General features: G+C 38.6%; 1 protein-coding gene across 1 annotated transcript in view; it reads right to left on the reverse strand.

Annotated features, from left to right (window-relative positions):
- Positions 1 to 23,778, reverse strand: part of RELN (reelin) — a 581,497-nt gene that overhangs the window by 51,867 nt on the left and 505,852 nt on the right. The window contains exons 41-46 of the mRNA XM_024557430.3: positions 22,798 to 23,027; positions 17,373 to 17,593; positions 15,469 to 15,616; positions 12,954 to 13,212; positions 11,856 to 12,105; positions 4,255 to 4,423 (exon numbers count right to left, since the gene is read on the reverse strand). Of these exons, the coding sequence (XP_024413198.2) occupies positions 4,255 to 4,423; positions 11,856 to 12,105; positions 12,954 to 13,212; positions 15,469 to 15,616; positions 17,373 to 17,593; positions 22,798 to 23,027 (1,277 nt within the window). The remainder of the gene's footprint in view (positions 1 to 4,254; positions 4,424 to 11,855; positions 12,106 to 12,953; positions 13,213 to 15,468; positions 15,617 to 17,372; positions 17,594 to 22,797; positions 23,028 to 23,778) is intronic.

Raw genomic sequence — 23,778 nt, forward strand, 5'->3', positions numbered from 1 at the left:
TGTCAGGTTTCAAACTGTAGAGTCACTTCTTGATGTGTACAGTAGAGAAGAAACTGTTACTTCTCTTGAGTTCTATCAAATCTTTCTTTGAAATGTCCTGTAGTATCCTCCTCATCCCCTCCATGTTGTCTGTAGCACAGACCCTTGTTATTTCATGTATAGTCATTATCACAATGCCTTTGCCACTTTCCTCTTACTTGAGTCTCTCTGTTCTCCCCATTTTTTTTTCTTGGAAGAATATTCTCGGTTTAAAAATCCACCATAGTTCATTTTTCCTGCGAAGTCTAAACTCCTCTGCCTTGCATCAAACTTGCTATAAGTTAACCCAACTCCATTAACAACTTTCCACAGATTGCAGATATGCACCCTCTGCTTCTATCAGCAGTTCCTATGCTGTACCTAAGACCATGTGCCCTGTTCACACTGTTCCTCTTATTTAGAATGTTCTTCTCTCTACCCACCGAATTCTTAGCCATCCTTTGATGGCCCATTTCTTCCACAAGAGAGTGAGGTTTACCTCTCTAACTCTGGCATTTAACACTGTCTTCTATTTCTTAATACCTACAGCATTTCTAGCCTATTCCTTAGTGAAGCTCTAAATTACATACATTGTGTGTTATTTTTAAGTTGTTTCTTTGGTATACTTCTCATTTCCCCCAATCATATTCTAACCTCCTACAGAGCAGAAACTTAATATAAGGTCCCACCATTACCATGGGCTCACTCTGGTTAAGCTAGTTTAGGAAGACTTCCTAATCTGACTAAAGTTTAAGTCTGATAATAAACTAGATTGTGTGGTTAACTTATAAAAATTAAAATGCTATACATTTTAGTAAATGTTTATAATGTCCCAAACACTTCCATGCACATTTACTCAATTATCTTATGGGAAAAGTATCTCCATCTTTCAGGTAGGGAAACTGAAGCTTTGGGATATGAGATGATGTGCGTAAAAGCTTACTGTGCTGAAAAGCTAGAACCCTCCACTAAAGTACAATGCTTTATGTTCATTTTTTTTCCTTCCAGGAAGATCTAACTTAACCAGTGTATGTGGGAAGGAATACATGCCATGATTCCATCTTCCCAATTTATTTAGGTTTTAATATAATAGTGTTTGGAGTAGAGTGTGATGTATCTTGTGTTTAGTCTCAGTGTTCCCTTCCCTGCGAAAAGCACTAGCATGCATTCAGTTTCACAGTTCAGAAACCAGGGAGTCATCTTCAACAATGCCCTTTCCCTTACCCTTCCACATCCATTTCATCATTAAGCTCAGTCAATTTTATTGCTATTATTCTTCAGTTTCTCCACTCTGTTCATGTCTGCTGCACCTTAGTCCAAGCTCCTAGCACTTACTGAAGGTTAAGAGTCTCCTCATATCTACGCTTAGCCTCCTCAATTTATTCTCCAGTTAGAATAAGCTTTTCTGAGTGCAAATCTGATCATGGCTCCCTGTTTCCAAGCACTTTAGCCGGCTTTTCATTGTTCATATAACAAATTCCCAAATCTTCAATACAACTTACAGTGATCTTCATGGTCTCACCATCTCACACCTCACTCCACTCTTTCTCTTTGTCTCTGATCCATCTTCCAGTATCTCAAATACCTGTTTCCTCCTACATAGGCTGTTATCCTTGCCTCCAACTCTCTTCTCCTTTCTTTTTACCTACTTAACTCCCATGCATTCTTCATATCTTATCTCAATGACCTTTGCTCAAGAAAGCATTCCTTGACTTTCTTGCCTACTGTAAACCTACCTATGACATACAATGTCTTAGCATCATGCGACTGTCCTCCATCTCTCATCACAGCTGAATTTTATATTTACTTGGTGATTAATGGGGATTTCCGTCTCCCACTAGACTAAAAGCTCCTTGAGGCAGGAATAAGTTCAGCCTCTCACATGAAACTAGCACATAATTAAACATTTCAAAAATATTTGTTTAATGAATGACTAAATGGTTGAATAATCACTACTGATGACTACTGGCCATTTTGGTTTGGCTAATGGTTTGATATTAATCTGTGGACCACCAACCTCAGTTAACTTGTCACCATTGTACCAATAATACTGGGATCCTAGCTTGTGGTTGCAAGTGAGTGATTGGACAGACCTACAAGTGGCACATTGTCACACCCTATTTAGCACATGGCTTTAAGTTGTCAGATCATGTTTGTTCATAGGGAAGAGCAACAAACGAAAATTCTCAGTTCTGTCCTGGTGGGTAACATAAACAGTGATGTCTCAACACTTCACAGATGTTGAGGCAGTAAGTTCAACTCAAAACAAGGAAACACCACATTTAAAAAGTAAGTGAATATAAGAGCAGATATAGTATAGATATGCTAATTTGCATTGGAGAAAAAGTACTCTTAGGCTGGTGCATTGTTCTACTCTTTGGCATGTGGAAGAGCATGATAAGAAGTGGGTCTGGCTTGAGCTCCACCCATACACATTTCTTTCTGAATTATCCAAAGGGCATTGTTAATTTTGAAATCATTGTACAACATGAGCTTTGAGGGTAGTATAATAAATGAACTGCACATTTTCAATATAATAGCAAGAGAAAATAAATGTTCATCATATTTTTCAAATATCATTTGAAAGAGTCAAAATTCTTGCAGGTATGTATAAAAGACAATTAAAAATAGACTAGAAGATGAGGAATAATTACTTTTCTTGAGTAAAAGATGTAAGGGGATATGACTAGCAGCAGTAAATCTTAGGATGTTTCTTATTTGCAAAATGCTACCAAGTAGCTCGGTAATAATTCACAGAATGCATAAAGACTTAAAAGACTGCTGCCTTAATGGAGGTTTATTTTTCTATTTTACTTATTAAGATCATCTCAATAATTCATGCATGGCAATACCTTTAATGAGCAACAAAATCTCACGTATCTCATTTAAACTTGGCAACTGTGCTGACAGTTAATATAGCCTCGCACCTCTGAGCCAGCAATTGTGGAGCAGCCCTGGGCCGTTAGTAACTGAAACCATCCCATTTTTGATAATCCTAAGAACCATTATGTCATTAGGTGAATGGTTGAATTTTATGGTCATTTTCTAGGAAAATTTATTCATTATTCATTTGTGGGGAGGCGAGAGAACAATAATGAGCCCACACTGTAACTTCTGTTGGTCATACTGAATCGGTTGCTTTGCTTCTTTTGTGAGGGCAGCAACTGATTACCATTATCTCGGAGGGAACAGGAATTCCTATAAAGATTTTACAACTTTCCTATGCTTAGCACCTACTCAGGTGATGAAAAGTAGGATAGTGACACTATCCTACTAGACGAGGTGAATTCTCTGCTTTACTCAGACAGTTGCAAGTACACAGATAATGAGACTTCTTACCTGCATTTACCAGGCACTTTTATTAAGCCACCATCATATCTTTTCTTTTTCATTTGTCTTTTTACTATTCCTCTGAAGCAAAGCCACCATTATTTCTTACAGATACAATAAATAAAGTATTTACAATCATTTTTCACATAAAAATGCTCCAGGTGATAATTTTCAAGATACTGTTTGAAGTAAATTTTCAAAAGCCGAGACTAATTTTAATACACATTTATGATAGTAAATGTTTCATTTATATGACACCACTCACTGCTGTATTTACAGTAGTCTGACTGATACAAAAAGATTCCATTTAAATCCATTTTGTATCCAATGTGCCTGTTTTAAATTTGAGACTTGTTCTTGCCCTGGATGGCGTGGTTCAGTTGGAGCGTTGACTGGTAGACCAAAAGGTCATGGGTTCCATTCCTGGTCAGGGCATGTACCCAGGTTGCAATTTGATCCCTGCTTGGGGTATGTACTCCACTACAGGTACCAATTGATGTTTCTTTCTCACATCAATGTTTCTCTCCCTCTTGCTCCCTTCTCCTCTCTCTAGAAAGCAATAAAAATATGTCCTTGAGTGAGGATAAAAAGAAAGGGCTTGTTCTTGCCATAGTGAATTAAATTGGAGAAGCTCACTGATCCAGGCACTAGTTTCTTGCATATGCCATTCTTTAAAAATATTAGAGTTAAAAGTCAGTAAAAGCCTGCATTTGGGGAAAAGAAAGAACATATCAGTATAAAAACTAGCTTCTATTTTACATATTAAGATCACCTTAATAATTCATGTGTGGCAATGTCATCAACAGGTAACAAAATCTCATGTATCTCATTTAAACTTGCTGTGCTGAAATCTGACATGCGAAATTGCATTACATTTGGGTTTGCTACATGCAGAAGCATCCATACCTGATATAAGGAGGGAGAGGCAGAGTGATTCTGGTCCACTTGTTGAAAGTGTCTGACACCAGGACCCGCTGCAGGTGATAACGACTGCATTCGACATTGGTAGGCAGACAATCCCTTACCAATGGATGCCACGATAATCCAAGATCTACTGAGTATTCTAATTCAATAGCTGAAATAGGAAGAATTATTCTGATTAGAAATACATATCTATAGACTCAGGAACCATACTTACTTATGTTTTCATTTCAATCAAATGTCAATTTGATTTTTCCCCCATGCAATGTTTCCTAGTTTGAGATGTCTCCAGGTTTGATTTTTCCCTCTGTACATTACTAGCTATTATTTTTGACTTTCCATATTAAAATAATTTCTTTTAAAGGGATATAACCAAATAAAATGAAATGTAAGTAAATTTTACTGAATCATTCCTTATACTGAGCAACTTTAAGAACAACCATAACAAAGCTATTGCTTGATATACAATTAAAGCAATAGTCATAATAGTTATAAGTTATGTATATTTGTGATTTAATCTAATAGTTATTCAATACATATTACGTAAGTACATCTTTCTCTGCTGTGCGATGGATACACAGGGACTCAGAGAGGCGCAGGAGGTAGCTGAGAGCCATGCAGTTTGGGCCGAAACATGCAGTCAGCTTTGGGGCTTTGGAAAGATATTTCTTTTCTTTCTCTTCTCCTGAAACATTCAACTTATACTCCCTATTTTATATTTTTCTCTCCCTATTCCCTTTTTGAGGCTTTAAAAACTGCTTTAACCCTCACCTCCCTACTGAAATTACTTTCTTTAAGGCTGTGATTCTCAATCTTGGCCACACACTGAAATCAGTGGTTACCTGTAGAAACTACTGATGTCAGGGTCCTCCCCTCAGTGATTGTGATTTCACTCCTCTGGGGCATGGCCAATGAGGCAGGAGCTTTAACGCTCCCCAGGTGATTCTCAGGTACAGCCAGCATGGGATCACTCACTACCCTAAACAATAGCCTGTCTCAGTCTTCACTGTACTTGTGCTCCCCACAGCATTGGACATTATTGATCAAGCCCTGAGTCTTTAAACGTCCTTTTCTTTGGGGAGATATTATTCTGAATCAGCTGTCTTACTTTCCCTCTGACTCCTGTGCTAACTAATGCAGCTATGGGCATTCTTCCAGATTCCAGTTCTGGTCTTCTATTCTATGTGTCTACTCTTAGGGCTTCAATTATTACTTCTCTGACAAGTTTTATGTCTCAGAATTGAGTTTACTTATTCAACAAATGTTCATTGAGCTTGGCATGGCGCTGGGTGCTGGCATATCGTCATGCACAGTATAGACAAAGTCCCCACTGTCCATGGAGGATGGAAAGTCCTCCTCCCTAAGGAATATCTTCACTCCACATGACTTTTACCCAATAAAAGAGACAGTCATCATTTCCCCTCATAAGTAAACATCTTTTAAACTACTAAATTCTTACAATAACAATACTTTTGCACTAGTTTTCTAGGTTCAAAATTTAGATATTATTAAAAAAATTTACTTTTCTCTTTACCCTGTTCAACTTGCCACCTGGTTTTGAGATCTGCTGATTCTTTCATTTTTGTCTGCATTGTCTTGCATCAATTTTATCCATTCCATTTCTCTCCATGCCACACAGGGCAGGTCTCCATTGCCTCCCACGGAGATTACCACTGAGGCTTATTCACTGGGACTCTTCCTTACCCACCTTCCCCAGACCCTGAGTGAATATCTCTAAAACATACCATGGTACTCCTCAGCACTTGTGCCCCCTTACTCATGACCTTGTTAAGCACAAATTCCCGTGACTATTTTTTAAGGACACTGTTGCCAACTGTGCTCATCCACTCTCCTCTTTCATTTTATTATTCAGTTCAACCTCTCTTAAAAGATTGTACCAAACTACAGTAGAAAGTACACATGGCTGAGCTTATAGGGCTGAATGTCAGTTCTGGTGCTGCTGTGGGCTGACCTTGTCATACATTACCTCCTTGAGTTCTCATTAACCTCCTATGCTATAAGGGAGTAGGTCTCTTGGACCTTAAGGTCCTTTCCTGTTTTCAAATTCAGCACTCTGCTCTCTCCTCCATTAGATGCAAATATTACCTGTTCAAGAAGGTCTGCTCAGTTTTCCCCATAGAATAGGAGAGCTCCCACCTCTGTGTCTTTGCTTATACTGCCAGAGAACATGGGGTGTTCTCTCCTCTCCATTCACCCTTCAAATCTACTTTAACAATCAATGCCATTTGAGACTTAGCTCCTCTGTGAAATCTCACCAAACTCCTTGAATTGACCATTCATTGGTCATCTCTCTCTCCTTTGAACTCCCATCGCATTTTGCATCAGTACCCCTCCATGAAGCATTTGACTTAGTCATTTCTTGGACTCTTCACTTTTTTGAAGTATCCCCTTGACTAGACTGTATCTACTGAAGACAGGGTGTGTACCTTATACTTTTCCAAGTTCCACTACTACTGTGGGATTCCCCCTAAGATATGTGCATTAACTTTAAACTAATGAAAATATGAAAAATCTGGATTTTGCAGGGCCTTGGAAGTAACCAAATTCCTCAGAGTTTGGTGCCCCAAGAATCTAAAACAGAACAAGGTCTTTGTGAACATTCCAGTTTGAATCTCTTGGAAGCAGAGTGACATGGGGTGGTGAAAGACTAGGAGGCCCCCAGAACCCTGATAAGTTTGCAAATTCTGATAGGTCTCCAAGAATTTAATGTTTTTATTTCTCCTAAGATAAGACCATGAGTGTGCGTGTAGGGTATGTGTAAGTGTGCGTGTGTGTGTGTGCATCACAACTTAGAAGACACAAGCTGGTCACCATTAATGACTGTGGCTTAGAATATGCTATAACTCAGGATGGCAAAGAGTAAATGAGACTCTTGCCATCATGAGTCTTTGGCTAAATGAGAACCATATTTTATGATTCCTGGGGAGAAGTACAGGAAATAATAACTGGATCAATCTAAAGCCCCATGAGTTGAAACTCATGTATATATAGATTTATGTGAAAATCCTACTGCTTATTCTGGCATTCTCTATGTGTTTAGATTCCTTTACTCCATATTTCTGATACTAAAAAAATCTGAATTTATAAAAAGTTATAAATTGGGGGTTATTATTTATATATAAAAGAAGTCTATATACATACGCTTAAAAATAAGTTCAACATTCTTGTGCTTTAAAAAGTAAACTTCTAGATACACTTTGCCTCCTCATACAACCAAAAGAAGGACAATGACAAATTGAAAAACAAAAAACAACCATAACTGCCAGAAAATCAAACTGTATGGAAGTCTGACAACCAAGAAGTTAACATAGAAACATTCATCCAGACTGGTAGGAGGAGCAGAGATAGGCAGCCAGGCAGAGAGGACTCTCAGCAAGGCAGTGGCTGAAGGACTAGGTGGGTGAGGCAGCAGCTGGCAGACTGAGGTAGGCAAGACAGCAGCTGGCAGATCAGGTGGTCCCACATTCATGTGGATAAACTGAGAGGAGCAACTGGGGAGCCAGACAGACCACAAAACCCAGGGTTCCAGGGCAGGGAAATAAAGCCTCAAAACCTCTGGCTGTAAAAACCTGTGGGTGTGGCAGTGGCGGGAGAGACTCCCAGCCTCACAGGAGAATTCATTGGAGAGATCCACAGGGTCCTAGAATGTGCACAAACCCACCCACCCAGGAATCAGCACCAGAAGGGCCCAATTTCCTTGTGGGTAGTGGGGGAAGTGACTGAAAGCCAGCTGAGAGCTGAGCAAGTGGCATTGTTCCCTCTTGTATCTATCCCCCACATATAGTGCCACAATGCATTGACATGGGTTTCCCCACCCTGGCAAATACCTTACAATGTAACAGGTGCTCCGAGAGAGAGATGAAAGAACCCAAAATGAAAGAACAGATCAAAATGACACAGAAACAACTAAGCAATGAAGAGCTAGCCAACCTAACAGATGCACAGTTCAAAACACTGCTAATCAGCATGCTCACAGAAATGCTTGAGTATGGTCACAAAATAGAGGAAAAAGTGAAAGCTATTCAAAGTGAAATAAAGAAAAATATACAGGGAACCAACAGTGAAGGGAAGGAAACTGGGATTGAAATCAATGATTTGGAGCAGAAGGAAGAAATAAACATCAACTGGAACAGAAGAAACAAGAATTCAAAAAAATGAGAAGCTTAGGAACCTTCAGGACAACTTTAAATGTTCCAACATCTGAATCATAGGGGTGCCAGAAGGAGACGGGGAAGAGCAAGAAATGGAAAAGTTATTTGAAAAAATAATGGAGAACTTCCCCAATCTGGCAAAGGAAATAGACTTCCAGGAAGTCCAGGAAGCTCAGAGAGTCCCAAAGAAGCTGGACCCAAGGAAGCACACACCAAGGCACATCATAATCACATTACGCAAGAGTAAAGATAAGGAGGGAATCTTAAAAGTAACAAGAGAAAGGGAGACAGTTACCTGCAAATGAGACTATCAGCTAAATTCTGAAAAGAAACCTTGCAGCCAAAAGGGGGCTGGAAGGAAGTATTCAAAGTCATGAAAGGCAAGATTACTGGACCTACATCCCAGATTACTCTATCCAGCAAAGCTGTCATTTAGGATGGAAGGGCAGATATAGTGCTTCCCAGATAAGATAAAGTTAAAGGAGTATATCATCACCAAGCCCTTATCATATGAAATATTTAAGGGACTTAGGTAAGGAAAAGAAGATCAAAAATATGAACAGTGAAATGACAACAAACTCACAACTATCAACAACTGAACCAAAAAAAGCAAAACCAAAAACAAACTAAGCAAACAACTAGAACAGGAACAGATTAATAGAAATGGATATCACATGGAGGTTTACTGATGGGGAGGAGGAGGGAGGAGAATGGGGGAAAAGGCACAGGGAATAAGAAGCATACATGATAGGTACAAAATAGACAGGGGGAGGTTAAGAATAGTATAGGAAATGGAGAAGCCAAAGAACCTATATGTATGACCCATGGACATAACCTAAGGAGTGGGGGGAGTCTGGTGGGAGGGCAGTTGCAGGGTGGAGGGGAATAAAGGGGAGGAAAAAAGTGGGACAACTATAATAGTATAATCACTAAAATATACTTAAAAATAAAAAAATAAACATCTAGACATCAATATTATGACTAAACCGAAGAACAACCATCATTTAGAACCACTTGAAATCTAGCTGAATGGAAATCCTACAACTACAGAATTAAAGAAGCCACAGTGGGATTGGTAGGAGGGAGCAGAGATGCAAAACAGGCTGGTCCCACACCGATGTGTGGTAGATAAAGATTGGAAGAGATATCTAAGCTGCAGAGGTACTCTGTGAGGAGGAAGGGGTCCCAGCCCCACAGCAGTTCCTCCAGCCCAGGGTTCCAGGGCCAGGAAAAGTCTCTGTAACTTCTGGCTGTGAAACTGGGGGATTGTGTCTGAGTAAGACTGAGGGCTTCTGGAGTTCCAAGCAGTTCCTCTTAAAAGGCCTGGGCATGAACTTACTCAGAGTCTGAGCTCCAACACTGGGGCAGCAGATTAATGGAATCAGATACATACAGGGAGGAAGTGAGTTGACTGGCATCAGGGTGAGAGATGGGGACACAGCTTTCTGCCAGACAAAAGTGCCAGCATAAGCCATTGTCCCTTTACCCTTTATCCACAGAGCCAGCAGTGGGTGCCATGTCTGAGACTCCATCAACCTGGCTCACACTATTTGTCCCACCCTAGTGATTCCCTGAGACCTTGCCCCACCCAACTTGTGGGTCCACCCAAGCTGTTTCCAGTGGCTTATCCAGGCAAATGGCCTATCTTGGCTCATGCTTCAGATTTTCCTAAAAATCCCTCAAACAAGCAGCATCTGGCTTCGGTGTGCCCCACACCTCTTGCTAAGTGGCCCCAGGCCTGGCCCTTGTGGCAGTCAGCCTTGGTTCAAATCTTGGCTTCACCTGGGCACCTCCAAGCCCGGAACAACTAGCAGCCATCTGCAGATCACTTTGTAGCCCATGCCAGTAGCCCTAGGCAGAACACAGGCAGGGCTGACCTTGGCTGGTACCTCCCAGGAGGCTCCAGAGACAGCACACGTAGTGAACAGCTTCAGACTATATCCAAGTACCACCTCCAAAAGTGACACACTCAAGGGTGGACTCAATGGGCACCAGAGCCTGACCAAAGTAAGTTCTGCTCTGTGGGGTGGGGCCCTGCAGAGTGGATCCTCCACAGTGGTTGGAGGTTGTGTTCGGTGGTTGCAGTCAGTACTTGCAGCTGATCCACCTGGGGGTAAATCCTTCCCATTGATGTGCCAACAGTAATCAAGGCTCAACTACAACAGGAGGGTATACACAGCCCACATGGGGGTTGGGAGGTCGGGGTACACCTGGAGTTCCCAGCTTGGGTGATCGAGGAGGCTGTGCCACTTGACCCTACAGTACACCTACTAAATTAGGCCACTTTACCAAGCCCATAAGACATAGCAGCTCTAGCTAATACACAGAAACAAACACAGGGAGGCTGCCAAAATGAGGAGACAAAGAAACATGACACAAATGAAAGAACAGATCAAAACTCCAGGGAAAGAACTGAATAAGATGGAGACAAGCAATCTATTAGATGCAGAGTTCAAAACACTGGTTATAAGGATGCTAAATGAACTTAGTGAGAACTTCAATAAAGAAATAGTAAGCATAAAAAAGGTATGCAAACCAAACAAGAACCAGTCAGAAATAAAGACTACATTAACTGAAATGAAGAATAATTTACAGGGAATCAACAGTTGAGTAGATGAAGCTGAGAATCATATCAATGATTTGGGATATAAAGAAGCAAAAAACACCCAACCAGAACAGGAAAAAGAATCCTAAAAAATGAAGATAATGTGAGAAGCCTCTGGGACAACTTCAAGTGTACCAATATTTGTATCATGGTGGTGCTGGAAGGAGAAGAGAAAGCAAGAAATTACCTATTTGAAAAAATATTGACAGAAAACTTCCCTAATCTGCTGAAGGAGATAGACATAAAAGTCCAGGAAGCACAGAGAGTCCCAAAGAAGATGAACCCAAAGATACGCCCACCAAAGCACATGATAATAAAAATGCCAAAGGTTAAAGACAAAAAGAATATTAAAAACAGCAAGAGAAAAGCAGTTAGTAACTACAAGGAAGCTCCCATAAGACTTTCAGATGATTTCTCAACATGAATGAAAAAGGTGAAGTTATTAAGAAGTACAAATTGGTTGTTTCAGAATAGTCATGGGGATATAAAGTACAGCCTAGGGAATATAGACAATAATATTCTACTAATTATGTATGTTGTCCAATGGGTGCACAAGATTTATCGAGATGATCACATAGTAAGTTATATAATGTCTAATCACTAGTGTATACACCTGAAAGTAATATAATATTGTATGTCAACCGTAACTGAAAAGGAAGATTAAAAAATAAACTTCTAAAACTCAGTTTACATACATTTTTCAAGACTGCAGTTATGGTTTGGTTTAGAGGGCACCTGTGTTTTTTTACAGACTTATCAGAGACTCCCATTTACATACCTCTGTCCCTATCTGGATATGGAATACTTACCGTAACAAGAGTCTGTGACTGAGCAGGAGGCGGCAAAATCTAGCTGCAGAAATGAGTCCTCATTCACAGCAATGTCTGTGGTGACTACATAACGGGTGCTGGCCTTTTCGATGAAGACCAGGGCATCTCCGGTAGAGCCACATACAGGCATCTTGGTGCCTCCGGGGTGAAGTAGCCATTTCCTACTATCCAGAGTTGTAAAATCATCCTCCAAGACTGTATTACCAGAAATATTTCCTCCAATAAGAATCTGGAATGTATTTTAAGAAACCCACAAATTTTTAACTTGGTTTTAAGATATAAGAAACTACAGTCTTTTTTGTTTGTTTTTAGCTGTTAGAACAGAACTGGCATTATACAGCAAACACAACTTTAGGGGCCCTTTCAGAATGCTCTTGTTTATGTGATCTGCTTGCCCATCTGGCAAGAAGCTACAGAAAACAAATCGAAGGATTGACAAAACCATTCACAGCCTTCGTGAGCCAAATAGTGCCTTTGGAAACTACATGTGCCCAAGCTGGGAAAGCAAAATTTGGCTAACGTGATTATTTTCCATGTAAAATTTCTATTTAAGGACAGTTGTATCCTAAGGCATTTAATTTTAATTCTTTGTATGGATTCTACTGTTCGTTAACAGATTCTATTTGATATGCATTTTATTATGTATGAAGATCCTTTAGAGTTGTCCATAGGATGTTAGGGAGATTTATTATTTTTTTCTTCAAAGGCTAGGGAAGAGGATTTGGGAGTTATTGCATGTGGCACCAATGCTAATTTGCACATTTTCCTTTTCAGAGAATTATAACCTTGTCTCACGCTTGATAAAGTCCTTCTATCTATCCATATGGCAGAATCCTCTCTGAGCAGGAACTAGGCCCTCTTTTGTGTCCTTTATTTTTGTAGGCCCAGGCAATTGGAGGAAAAGAGAATGAAAGGAAGTTAAATGCCATATCTAATTTAGTTGTGTGCCATGGGGCTAGTCACTCAACTGTCTGTCCTGGGCTTCCTCTACTGAACTAAGGGGTTGGACTAAGCGCTATCTAAGGCCACATTCAGCTCCAGTGACAAAATTATAGCAGTTACCCTAAAGGGACTGACCTGGTCGATAACCCAGGGACTGTAGAAGTGCCCATTTTCAGATGGTTGCCACCAGCGAAGGCGAGTGGAAGCAGAACGGGCTTTCATGGGTATCTCCAGAGCGATGTACCTGCCCACGTTGCTGGAGTTGCTGAAAAGGAACTCTTGAAAGAGACTCCACGAGAGGCCGCCGTTGAGAGAATATTGCAGAAGCACAGGTTGGCTCCTGGGATCTGGAACACCTTTACCGCATCCCAGTCTCATGAAGAACTGCACAAATCTGACATGAGTAAATTTACTGTAGATATCTACTTCAGCGAGAAATTCACACCATTAGCAAAAGACAAGCACACAGGGTAATCAGGGAATGCATGGCTTACTGAATATAATGAATGAATGAATGTCCAAGGAAATAATTTCAAAGCCCGATTTTCCTTTTTAACATGAAAAGTAGTTAATAAAATGTGAAATCTGAAAAAAGGCAATTCTTCACCGGCATTTACATTTTTGCGCCCCTCCATAGAGGTAAGTCTGAGGAAAGGAGCATTCACTGTACCTTTTGGCTATTCTATAAGTAGATGGGAGGGGTTCAGCAAGTTTGGGAGTATGCATTGCTATCTACTTAAGATAAATTTGGATTCTTGTCCTTAGTATCTTAAACTGGGAGAATATAATCAATGCAGTTTATATCATTTATTGGCAAAATTGTTCATTTTCAGGTTATACAAGTAGTTTTTTAGATTGTACATTATTTGTTTTGGGAGACACATTTAAATTCACCAGTTGTTAATGCCTCTTTGTAAAAAGTCAGGCATCTTTTGTCAAGAGGTGTGTGAAGCTTGGGCCTGTTTTCTGCCTTTTTTTTTTTTTGGCCAGGGGCAGAGGAGCATGAGTGTGGAGTGGTGGTGACAGTGGGCCGTGCCAACTTCTGACTACTGCTGGGTCTGCGATGCATGGTACTGGCCATCAAGAACTGTGGCGACCAGCCAGTGAAGGCTGTCCAGCTGGCAGGGAGGTAGACAGAGTGGCAGCAAGCAGCTGGGGTGCCAATAAAAACTAGCTCACATGTTATCACTGTCAGGCAAGCGGCTGGTGCCTGGTCTGGCTGCTGTGCTACCTGGTAATGCAGAATAAATTTCATGTGTAACCCAACACACACACCCTGTTAGGTATGCAGGTCATGCATATGAAATATATTGGGGCTTATAACAAAGGTTATAGTTCCATATAAAGCCATGCATTCTTTATGGGTTCCTCCTCTCCCCTATCTCCATTTATTGGGTATTCATTTATCATAACCTGAGAAAATTGGGATTTTACATGGAGCATTCTGAGGTTAATATATGCAAATCCTACACAGCATGCTACAGAGATGAGATAAATAATGGAGCTTTTAACATTGGATTAATAAAAAAAAACATGGTTAGTGCCTAGTGATGTTTATATCTATAAAAATAATAATCATTCACAGAGAAAAACTTTTAGCCAATTCTCTACTTGTATTGGGAAAATGTTTATATTAATTTAGTCATAGATAAACCATGTAAAATTATTTAGAAAAACCTAATAATTTTTAAATTAGACAACTCAGCTGCCAAAGATAAATCTGAAATAAAGACCATCAAATTAAATCATATGCACTAAAGTAGGATGGTGATAAATAAAATCTTGCTTCTTCTAACTGTAAAATTATTATCTCACAGATAGAATTGTATTTTCTATGAAGCATAATCAAATTTATAAATCCAATAAATAAAGATTTAGGAGGAAGAGAAGGATAATATGTTATGATGTATTTTTATTTACTCTGAAATGTTTCAAAAAACATCAGTTTTTTGTTCACTTGCAAAAATAGGTCAGGGTTCCATTTTAAACATGTAAATTCTTTTTTTTTTTAATTTTCCTGGTTAAGTGTTTGGTGCATCAAATGGTCAAAGGATATACATTTTGACAGGACATAATCCTCTGAGTGAGTTTAAAATGTTTGTTGCTGAGTGACTGTGCTCAGCTTAGAAAATGAGTGCTTAGTATGTATGAGTGAACCATTGGAAAGAAATGTTTTTAAAAAGTAAGGCCACAGTTCAAATGCTCTTAAATTGCTAATGGATGTAAATTAATTGTGAGTAATTTGAGGATGTATTATATTTCAATTAGGCTTTCTACTAAGCATGGCGTAAATAATTTCTACACAGTCCAAGTGTTAATGAAAAATATTCTATAGAAGATGGATAAAGATGTAACATTATTTTTCTGAAGTTAAAGTTAAATATTGTCATTTCCTAGTCACCATCTTGAAAAACACCAGATATTAACTTTGTTTATTTGTATTTCATTTCTGATCTAGTTATTGCACAAAGCTCTCCCAGTTTTAGAATGAAAATTGTGTAAATTGTGTTTTAATGGAGTTTTTGATAAGAGAAAAAAAGCATTTCCAATGGAAGACCTTGTCTTTGAGATCTCTGCTTCTTTCTGATTCAATTATTTTCTGCCATTGTACATTATATGTAATTTCCCAACAGCATTCAAAAGTGATTACCTAGCATGTGACAAATCCAGATCTCGTGTCATCAACATGCGCAAGCCCTCTTCATTGAAAAAGAGGTTGTTTCCACTGGAAAGGATTCCACACTTCCGAGATGGCTTTCCACCACTCATTAATAAGAATCTATCAGATTCTAGCTGACCTGAAAAAGGTGAAATATATGGTTTACCTATGACTCCAATTACAGTCATATTATTTTTAAGGAATATAAGTGCTTTGTATAGTTTTAAAATATGAAGTCATAAATATCAAAGTCATAGAGTTTGGGATAAGAGGTCTCTTCAAGATTTAAGCATATTTGAATTGTTTAACCTTGGCTTTATAATTCAAGGGTTCACCTGACAAAAGGAGGGGGCCCTTTCCTGGGTATCTATGGTCCAGCCAGATGGGCCCCTCCTTTCTGTGTCTCTACACCTCAGAAAAAGACACTGGCTCATCAGTGAATGAGGGAGTGTAATGTGGCCTTTCCACAGGCTTCACTGTGTCCCTGCTACTGTGAGGGCAGACAAGTGTTACATAAAATAAAGAACAAACTGACAGTGACCAGAGGGGCAGGGGAGGGGGATAAGAGGGGAAAGAAGGGGAAGGGTCAAGTCAAGGAACATGTATATAAAGGACCTACAGAGAAGAAGAACGGGGGTGAGGCGGATTGAATGTGGGAGATGGGGATTGGGCAGGGCAGGAGAGAGCAATGGGGGGAAAATGGGGATTATTATAATTGAACAACAATACAAAAATTTTAAAAACCCCACAGTTTTAATGGGAGAAATTTTAGTATAATTTAATATTTTCAATTAAACAATATCTTTCAAAACTAGCTCTCAGATCACCTCAGATATTCATCTTAGATCTACTTCAGTTTTTTGATTATGGTAAAATGCACATAACAGAATTTACCATTTTCATCATTTAAAAATGAACAATGCATCCCCAGTGTTGTGTAACGATCACAGCTACCTAGTTCCAGAAATTTATCAGCATCTGTAAAGAAAACCTTGTCCCATTAGGCAGTCACTCCTCATTTTCTTCTTACCCAGTCCCTGGTAACCAGTAATCTGCTTTCTGTATCTATAGATTTGTCTATTTTCAATGATTCATAAAAATGGAATCATACAATGTATGGCCTTTTGTATGTGACTTCTTCATCTGCATGATGTTGTCAAGGTTCATCCACATTGTAGTAAGTACCAGCATTTAATTCCTTTTTATGGCTAAATAATGTATTGATATATCTAAATATAATGTTAGAATGTTCCTTAAAACCATAAATATAACAATTTTATACACTACTTGGGAAAAAGAAAAAATCTTTAATCCCACTATCTTAGCATAGATAGTTATAACATTTAAGACTCTTTTATGAGGATATTTCCACATAGTTTTATCAGAGTGCATATCCAAAGAATATATAATTGAGAATAATTTCAATTATTACATCATATACATTTTTTTATGTTTTAGCCTTATCTTCACATATAATGACATTAGATTCTAGGTATAACTGAGATACAGAAAGTGGTAAGAGGCTACTTAATGGGTTGATGATGAAGCAATTAAAGGAATTTATACTCTGGAAACTTGTTCCCTTCACCCAAGAAGATTAGCCCTCCATAGAAATCTTATAAAATCAACATTAATGAGAAATTACATGTGAAAGAAAGAGTGATGAAAATAACCTTAGTTTTTCTCAATTATGTTCTTGTTCACTCACAATGGCCATTGTTTAAAAAATGGAACCCTATAAAATTCAGAACTAAATGAAGACTTGGGTAGTTTCAATTGTAGAGATAAATAATGAAATATTAGAGTAGAACTTAATGATTGCTTCTATATTACAACTTATGTTTAATATGTAAATTCCTTCACAAAGCTACATATAATTTATAAGAAAAGATAACCTTCAAAATCATCCTTGAGAAAATCAGGATTTTTGGTGCTTATTTTACAGGTTGGACCTGAGTAGCCAGGATCACATATGCACTTGGTTCCATTGATACAACTCCCATGTCCATTACACATCTCTTCACACTGGGGACCGATGTAGACATTATCAATGGCCCATGTCACTGGCTGAGAGCCAGCAGGGTAAAATCCTTGGTACCATCTGAAACGCACAGATCTGGAAAAGAGGTACAAGTCTTTCAAAATCTAATCAACAGAACAACATACCTTTGAAGTAAGCACATCTGATCAACGAGTAGTCAGCAGTTACTACCACTGCACCACACTCAAGACAGAGAAAACGTAATTCAACGTGTCAGGGACACCAACTCCATTCCTCAGTGGGATTTTGCCAATAAGGTTCTTGCTTCCAGTAAGCTCTTCCCAATTCTATCACTATGTCAAAATTCCAACTTTTTCAATATTGACTTTTCTGGGTGAAGCTTTCTCCATCCTACTATCTACACTCTGCATACTTATCTTTTATTTTAATTGAGGTAAAATTCACATAACGCAAAGTAACCATTAACTATTTAAAGTATATAATTTGGAGGCATTTAGCAGATTCACAGTGCTGGCCAACTATCACCTCTATAGAGTCCCAAGACATTTTCATCACCCTAAAAGGAAACGCTGTGCGCCTTAAGCAGTCCCCCTACTCCCTGCCTCTGGAAACCACTAATTTACTCTCTGTCTCTATGGATTTACCTATTCTGGGTATGAACTCATACAATATGTGACCTTTAGTGTATGGCTTTGTTCACTTAGCAAGATGTTTTCAAGGTTCATCGATGTTGTAGCAAATATCAGAATTTCACTCCTTTTTTTGACCAAATAATATTCCATTGTGTGAATATATTGTTGGTAACTGCCCTGCTTGGTTTCAGAAGCTGTAACCCCCCATGGCTAAGGCTGAGTAAAGGACCTTGGGAACATAAACCACTAAGGAGACAAAGCTTATCTCCCTGGCAGGGGCGCCACCTCTGCCCCCTTTTACTTCACTCTTCTTGGCCCCAGGTGGATGACTAGTTAGCCAATAACAGGTAAGATTCCTCAAGGGAGGGATGACCTAAAACAGGCACGGTCATGAAGGGGACCTCAGGGAAGGACTTGGGGGGCTATAGAAAAAGGGGGTGATGGACCCTTACCCCTTGGCTTTGACATAGTTGAATCCTCATTCTGTCTGTAAGAAGTCTCCTAATCTCTTGGCTGCCTTACTTCCCTTGCCTGACTTAAGCCTGAAACAATGCTAAATGGTAGTGCAGCCCTGGGCAGAAACAGGTGGTTTCTTGGAGCGATCAGGCCTAAGAAAGAATGCATAAAATAGTGCTTCTGGGAACATTCATGAGTGAGTATTTGCTTAAATACTGGTTTTCAATTCTTTTGGGTAAAGTAGTAAAATTGCTGGGTCATATAGCAAATAACTAATCACTTAATCAGTCTCTCTTGTTCTCTCTCTTCCATAATTTTGATGAAATTTCCATTATTATAGTTACCACAGGTGCATGTATTTAAAAGCATACCTATTTTTCTTATTGGCTGTGAACTCTTAGGGGCCAATCTCCACACCTTTTTCTTCTTTGCACCTTCCATGGTGCCCCGTACAGTGTGTCAGATTCACTGGGTGCTCAATAAATCTTTGTTATGTCATTTGTTATGAAAAGCCTTAACAGCCAAACTAAGGTGTTTTGGATTTTATTCTACTGGCAAGAGAGAGCCCCAAAAGATTATTTTAAAGAGAGGAGTAACAAAATCAGATTTATTATAGACAGATGTCTCTTATTTCTTAATTTCTTTTTGGATCAAAGGTAATTTTTCTTTCTATTTGCAAGTGAATTGTCTTATATTATTGATGATAACTTAGCCCTTTGGAAATAATCTACATACTTAGGTAGAAGCCCAGAAATAGTTTAGCATATTTTATTATGTACAAAACTCAGTTCAGAGAAGAAGGATTTACTTTAGAGGGGTCAGATGTAGAGATGACATGTATATTCATTTTGGAACCCTGTGAATCTGTCCAATTTTCAATTATTATAGAAACCAAATACAGAATAAATTTTAAAACAGAAATTAGAAGTCAGTATTAGAAGACTTTATTAGATTTCTAAGGTTTAGTAGAGAGTAAAGCAGAAGGAGTCAAGTTCTCCCATATAATTTTAACCCTCCTTTCACTGTTTATAGCAAGACTCTAACTATATTAAGCTGCCCCCAAAATGCCAGTTCATAATTAAATTTTACTTTCAAATACTTATCAGAGTTTAGTCTTGGCAAGAAGATTTTCCTACCTTTTGAACTTTCAGACTGCTGAGTTGAGGGAAATGGCTGGAGTTTTCCTTTGAACAAAAGCCTGCATGGACTTTTTAAAAACTTCTTATTTATTCAAATGTTCTGAATACAAATGAGCCACCTTGGTTGGATATTTATTATCGTTCACCTGCTTTGACACAGAAACTGCAAGTGCTATGATAAACGGGCTGAAAGGTCTGGTCTCACCGTGGTTGCCTTCTGCTGAAATCTTATTTTGAAAATTTCTCACTGCCACCCTCCCTGCCGAATGTCAGCATCTGTTCTCCTAAGCCAGTGATATTCAAAAGGATCTGTTCTTTAAATGTAAACTTAAAGTTTCAAGCACACAACAGTGCTTTCATTAAATAGGGATTTTGGTTGGCTCATTATGAAGCTGTATAAAGCAAAAGCAATTAGGAGTTTTAAAGAAAAAACACTCCAGACAAAAAGGACACAAAGGGGATGTGAATAAAATTCAATGGAAGCTCAAAACTTATACTTCAAATGTGAATTGACTGCATATGGAGGCAAAAATGGCATTTCTGAACATGATAACATTTAAAATACTTTTTATGGTGCCCATTGTCCAATAAATGCACAGAAAGGGGTACTTTAAACATGGGTTGTACATATTTTTTTTTTAGCATCTAGCACTTGTTCCATTATTATGTACCATGCTGAATACGAAACAAGGGATGGTTCACTGAGTTGGAGAAAATTTAACTTCTGCCTTCCAGCAATTCATGCCTGTGTGGGTTTTAAGAAGAGTGTTAATTCTTTTCCTGAAACAAGGGCTAGACAACATTATGGAGGCAAGTTCTTCCTTGCAGAAATGGTTGAAGGCAGTTTGAAAGATAGCTTTATACCATTGTGAGAGTGGGCATGCCTCCTTAACAGATTTACTTTCTTTTCATAGAAATAGAAATGACATGGAATACAAATAATATGATGGTCTAAGTTCTGTGCCTTTATAATTGGGGGAGGTATTTTTTAAACTGACACCCTGTACCAGTCAGTGAAAATACGGATCTCTGCATTGCTCTTGTTCAAATTGCCAAATTACATCACCATGCTTTATGAGCAAACATAGCCTGGTGGACATAACCAAATGCTGAGTGAGGGAGGCTCCATGACATCAGGGCACTGTCCTGGAATGGGTCTCTTCACTCAGAACCTCTGATTGGCAGATCTTTGTGACCTTATTTCCTGTTCTTTTAAATAGTATTATTTCCATATGGGAACTTACTGAAGCAAGTCTCAGTTGTCAAAACAATCTATAACCCATACATAGGATTGTTTCCTATTTAATGTAATGCTTAGCTGGGCAATTAAAAGAAATTAGAGGTCCATTGAATTAAAAACTTAGAGCTTCTCATACTATAATGGTCATAGTATTGGTCATAGGTGCCCAAGTGATTGGCTCTCCAGGCTTTTTCCTGCCTACACTGCCCATAAGCAGGGATTCGGGGCGGCCATCGTTCTGTTGCAATACTTGGCTTTCTGGCCATAGCTGACTGGTTCAGATTTTCTTTTCTAGAAGTGTGGAATCATGAGTTCCAGAAAATGAGAGCTGTGGTTGTGAATGATGTTAATATCAGCGTGATAAAAACGAGTATCACTTTTGTTGCTGATGGCCTCATACTTCCTGAGTGGAGTTGATATTATTACCCCCTAGCATGTTTCAAATAAATTCTTCCACTTTTTACTATGCCTCTCTATATTTCTTGTAACATATCATATTGAATAATACAACTGATTTTGGATGAAAAGTTTTTCCTGAGTTGCCCATGCCCAATTTTTTTTATAGACAAGCTTATCCTCCCACCCCTATAGCAGTTTTCTGGTTGTGCTGGCTGAGTCCACAGCTCCACCTATTCTTATGGTCTCCAGAGACTCTCCTTGCCTCCTCAGCTCCCACTTTTAAAGATCCTTGAGGACATTTTTCTTAGTATTGCTTTTTCAAAAAAACAGGTCATCTCTTAGAATAATATTCTGCTGCAAATAGCGAGAATTAATAAATAATATATTCAACAACACAAAATATTAAAGCCCTTTACAATTAAATTATAAAAATTATGCTGATTATATGAAATGTAAATAGATTTAAGTTAAAAAAAAACTTCAGACTTTTGAAAATTCCCTTTGGCCCTTTTGGAAAAGTACTAGCAGTTTTGCTTGAAGACCCAAGACTTCTAATCATGTTGTTTCATACTAGGAATGTAAATCTATTTCCATCTTGAGGGTATGATATTAATACTTTCTTCTTTTTTTGACATACCCTGAAATTATAAGTTCTTTATTCTGAGGGCAAAGACAAATTTTTGGCAGGCTGCTTTATTGACTTCCTCTCTTTATTCACTTATACTATTAGTTTCATTTTTTTGAACTATCATTTTCATTTCATTTCTGTTAGAATTGAAGTCTTTCATCTCCAAATAGATTTTCAACAGAAGAGTCAAATACCGGATGGGGCAGAAGTAGGTTTACAGTTGTTCATATAGAAAATTATATAATAATTAATAACAATACAAAAATAAACTGTTTCATGTACTCATAACTGTAAGCTTATGTTTGCCCACCCTGTATATGTAACAAGAATGCTGAGAGAGGTTGAAAAACTAGAAATGCCAGGGGGAAGAATGCTAACAATTTTTTATGAGACACTGGAATATTCTGTGGGCTTCTATTCTCCACGTGTGTCTTCTCCTGGGGTGAGAAACATAGGTAGGTATTTGAAAGTCATACAATTCTAACTGCATTTATATTGTGAAGGAGAAGGGAGTGGGGAAGGGTTACAGCATTAGGGGAAAACCATCTTTCTGTTGCTTCCTAATTTATCTAATAAAGACCCATGGGGACATGAACCCCCTGACAGAATACAATCCCCGTGCGCTCTTTTAAATCTATCTCCAAACTATTCGTTAGTAGTGTGTTAGCTCAATGTCCTATGTTTTAAACATACATCGGTCTGTTTTAAGTGGAGAACTGAAACAGAAATGTAAGGTGGAGATTTCCCCCTGATAAAGTCAATGATGATGTCAGGAAAAAACTGTCAATGAAAAATAAATTTGGCACGAAGCAGCGGGTCCTTACCCACAAAGGTGCAGTTTCCCGAAGTGCACAACCTCTCTCCTCCAGCCCTGGGTGGTCCCCGCGTAGTAGGTGCTGCTTGGGTGGTGCTCAGTGGAGCACAAGGAGCTGACGTGGCTGCTGCTGTGGTAGCAGAGAGGGAGTAGCAAGTGCCAGGTTGCCCCAAAGTCCCTTGAAAATTCCAATCTTACTGGATCAGCAGATGAGCTATCAGTTGAGCACCCAACATTGATCTTGGGGAAAAAGAAAAAATGATATAGATTACCTCAAAGCAACAAGCCTTGAAATGATTCACCATTTCATTACTTCTTGAGTCCATTTTCCTGGGAACTGTCTTGCTGAAATAGTTAACACTATGAGATTCTGTTTTGCTTGTATAATATAATATATTACCTTTAAATAATACTTTTTCATAAAGAACCTCAACAGGTCTCATGAAAAATTTATTTCCCTCATTTTATAAAAAAACTAGAAAGTGGGTAAGGCAGAGGCTGGCACTGAATTCCAAATCTTACCTTTGGCCTACTTTCATAGCCAAGCCAAGCAAATAGTTATGAAAAGACTATTTCCCTAATTCTAACCATGAGGTTTTTTGAGTCTGCTAGACAGGAAGACTTTCTATTTTCATTCTGGTGACAACTTCAGAATACATGTAATCCCACTTTTGTACAAGGAGAATCTTCAACATGTCTTTAATATTAAAATGCCATTTCTCTGGCATGGGGAGAGCATCCTCAGAAAGACCTTTTTCACCATGGAGGAAATAACCATTCCATTCCATTTCTCATGTAAATTAAACTAAAACTTAATTAAATAAATGCATGTGACTTTGTCTATGAAATGTTTTCCTCTACGCATTCGGTTTAACATTTTCTTGCTTATCATAGCAACCAGATCAGACATATTTATATCTATATTTATATAACATTAATTGTTGTTGATTGTCCTCTTACTTTCTGGTGAGTAAACTGTTGAGATTTGATA

This window comes from Desmodus rotundus, chromosome 6, assembly GCF_022682495.2.
Source record: "Desmodus rotundus isolate HL8 chromosome 6, HLdesRot8A.1, whole genome shotgun sequence".
Lineage (NCBI taxonomy): Eukaryota > Metazoa > Chordata > Mammalia > Chiroptera > Phyllostomidae > Desmodus > Desmodus rotundus.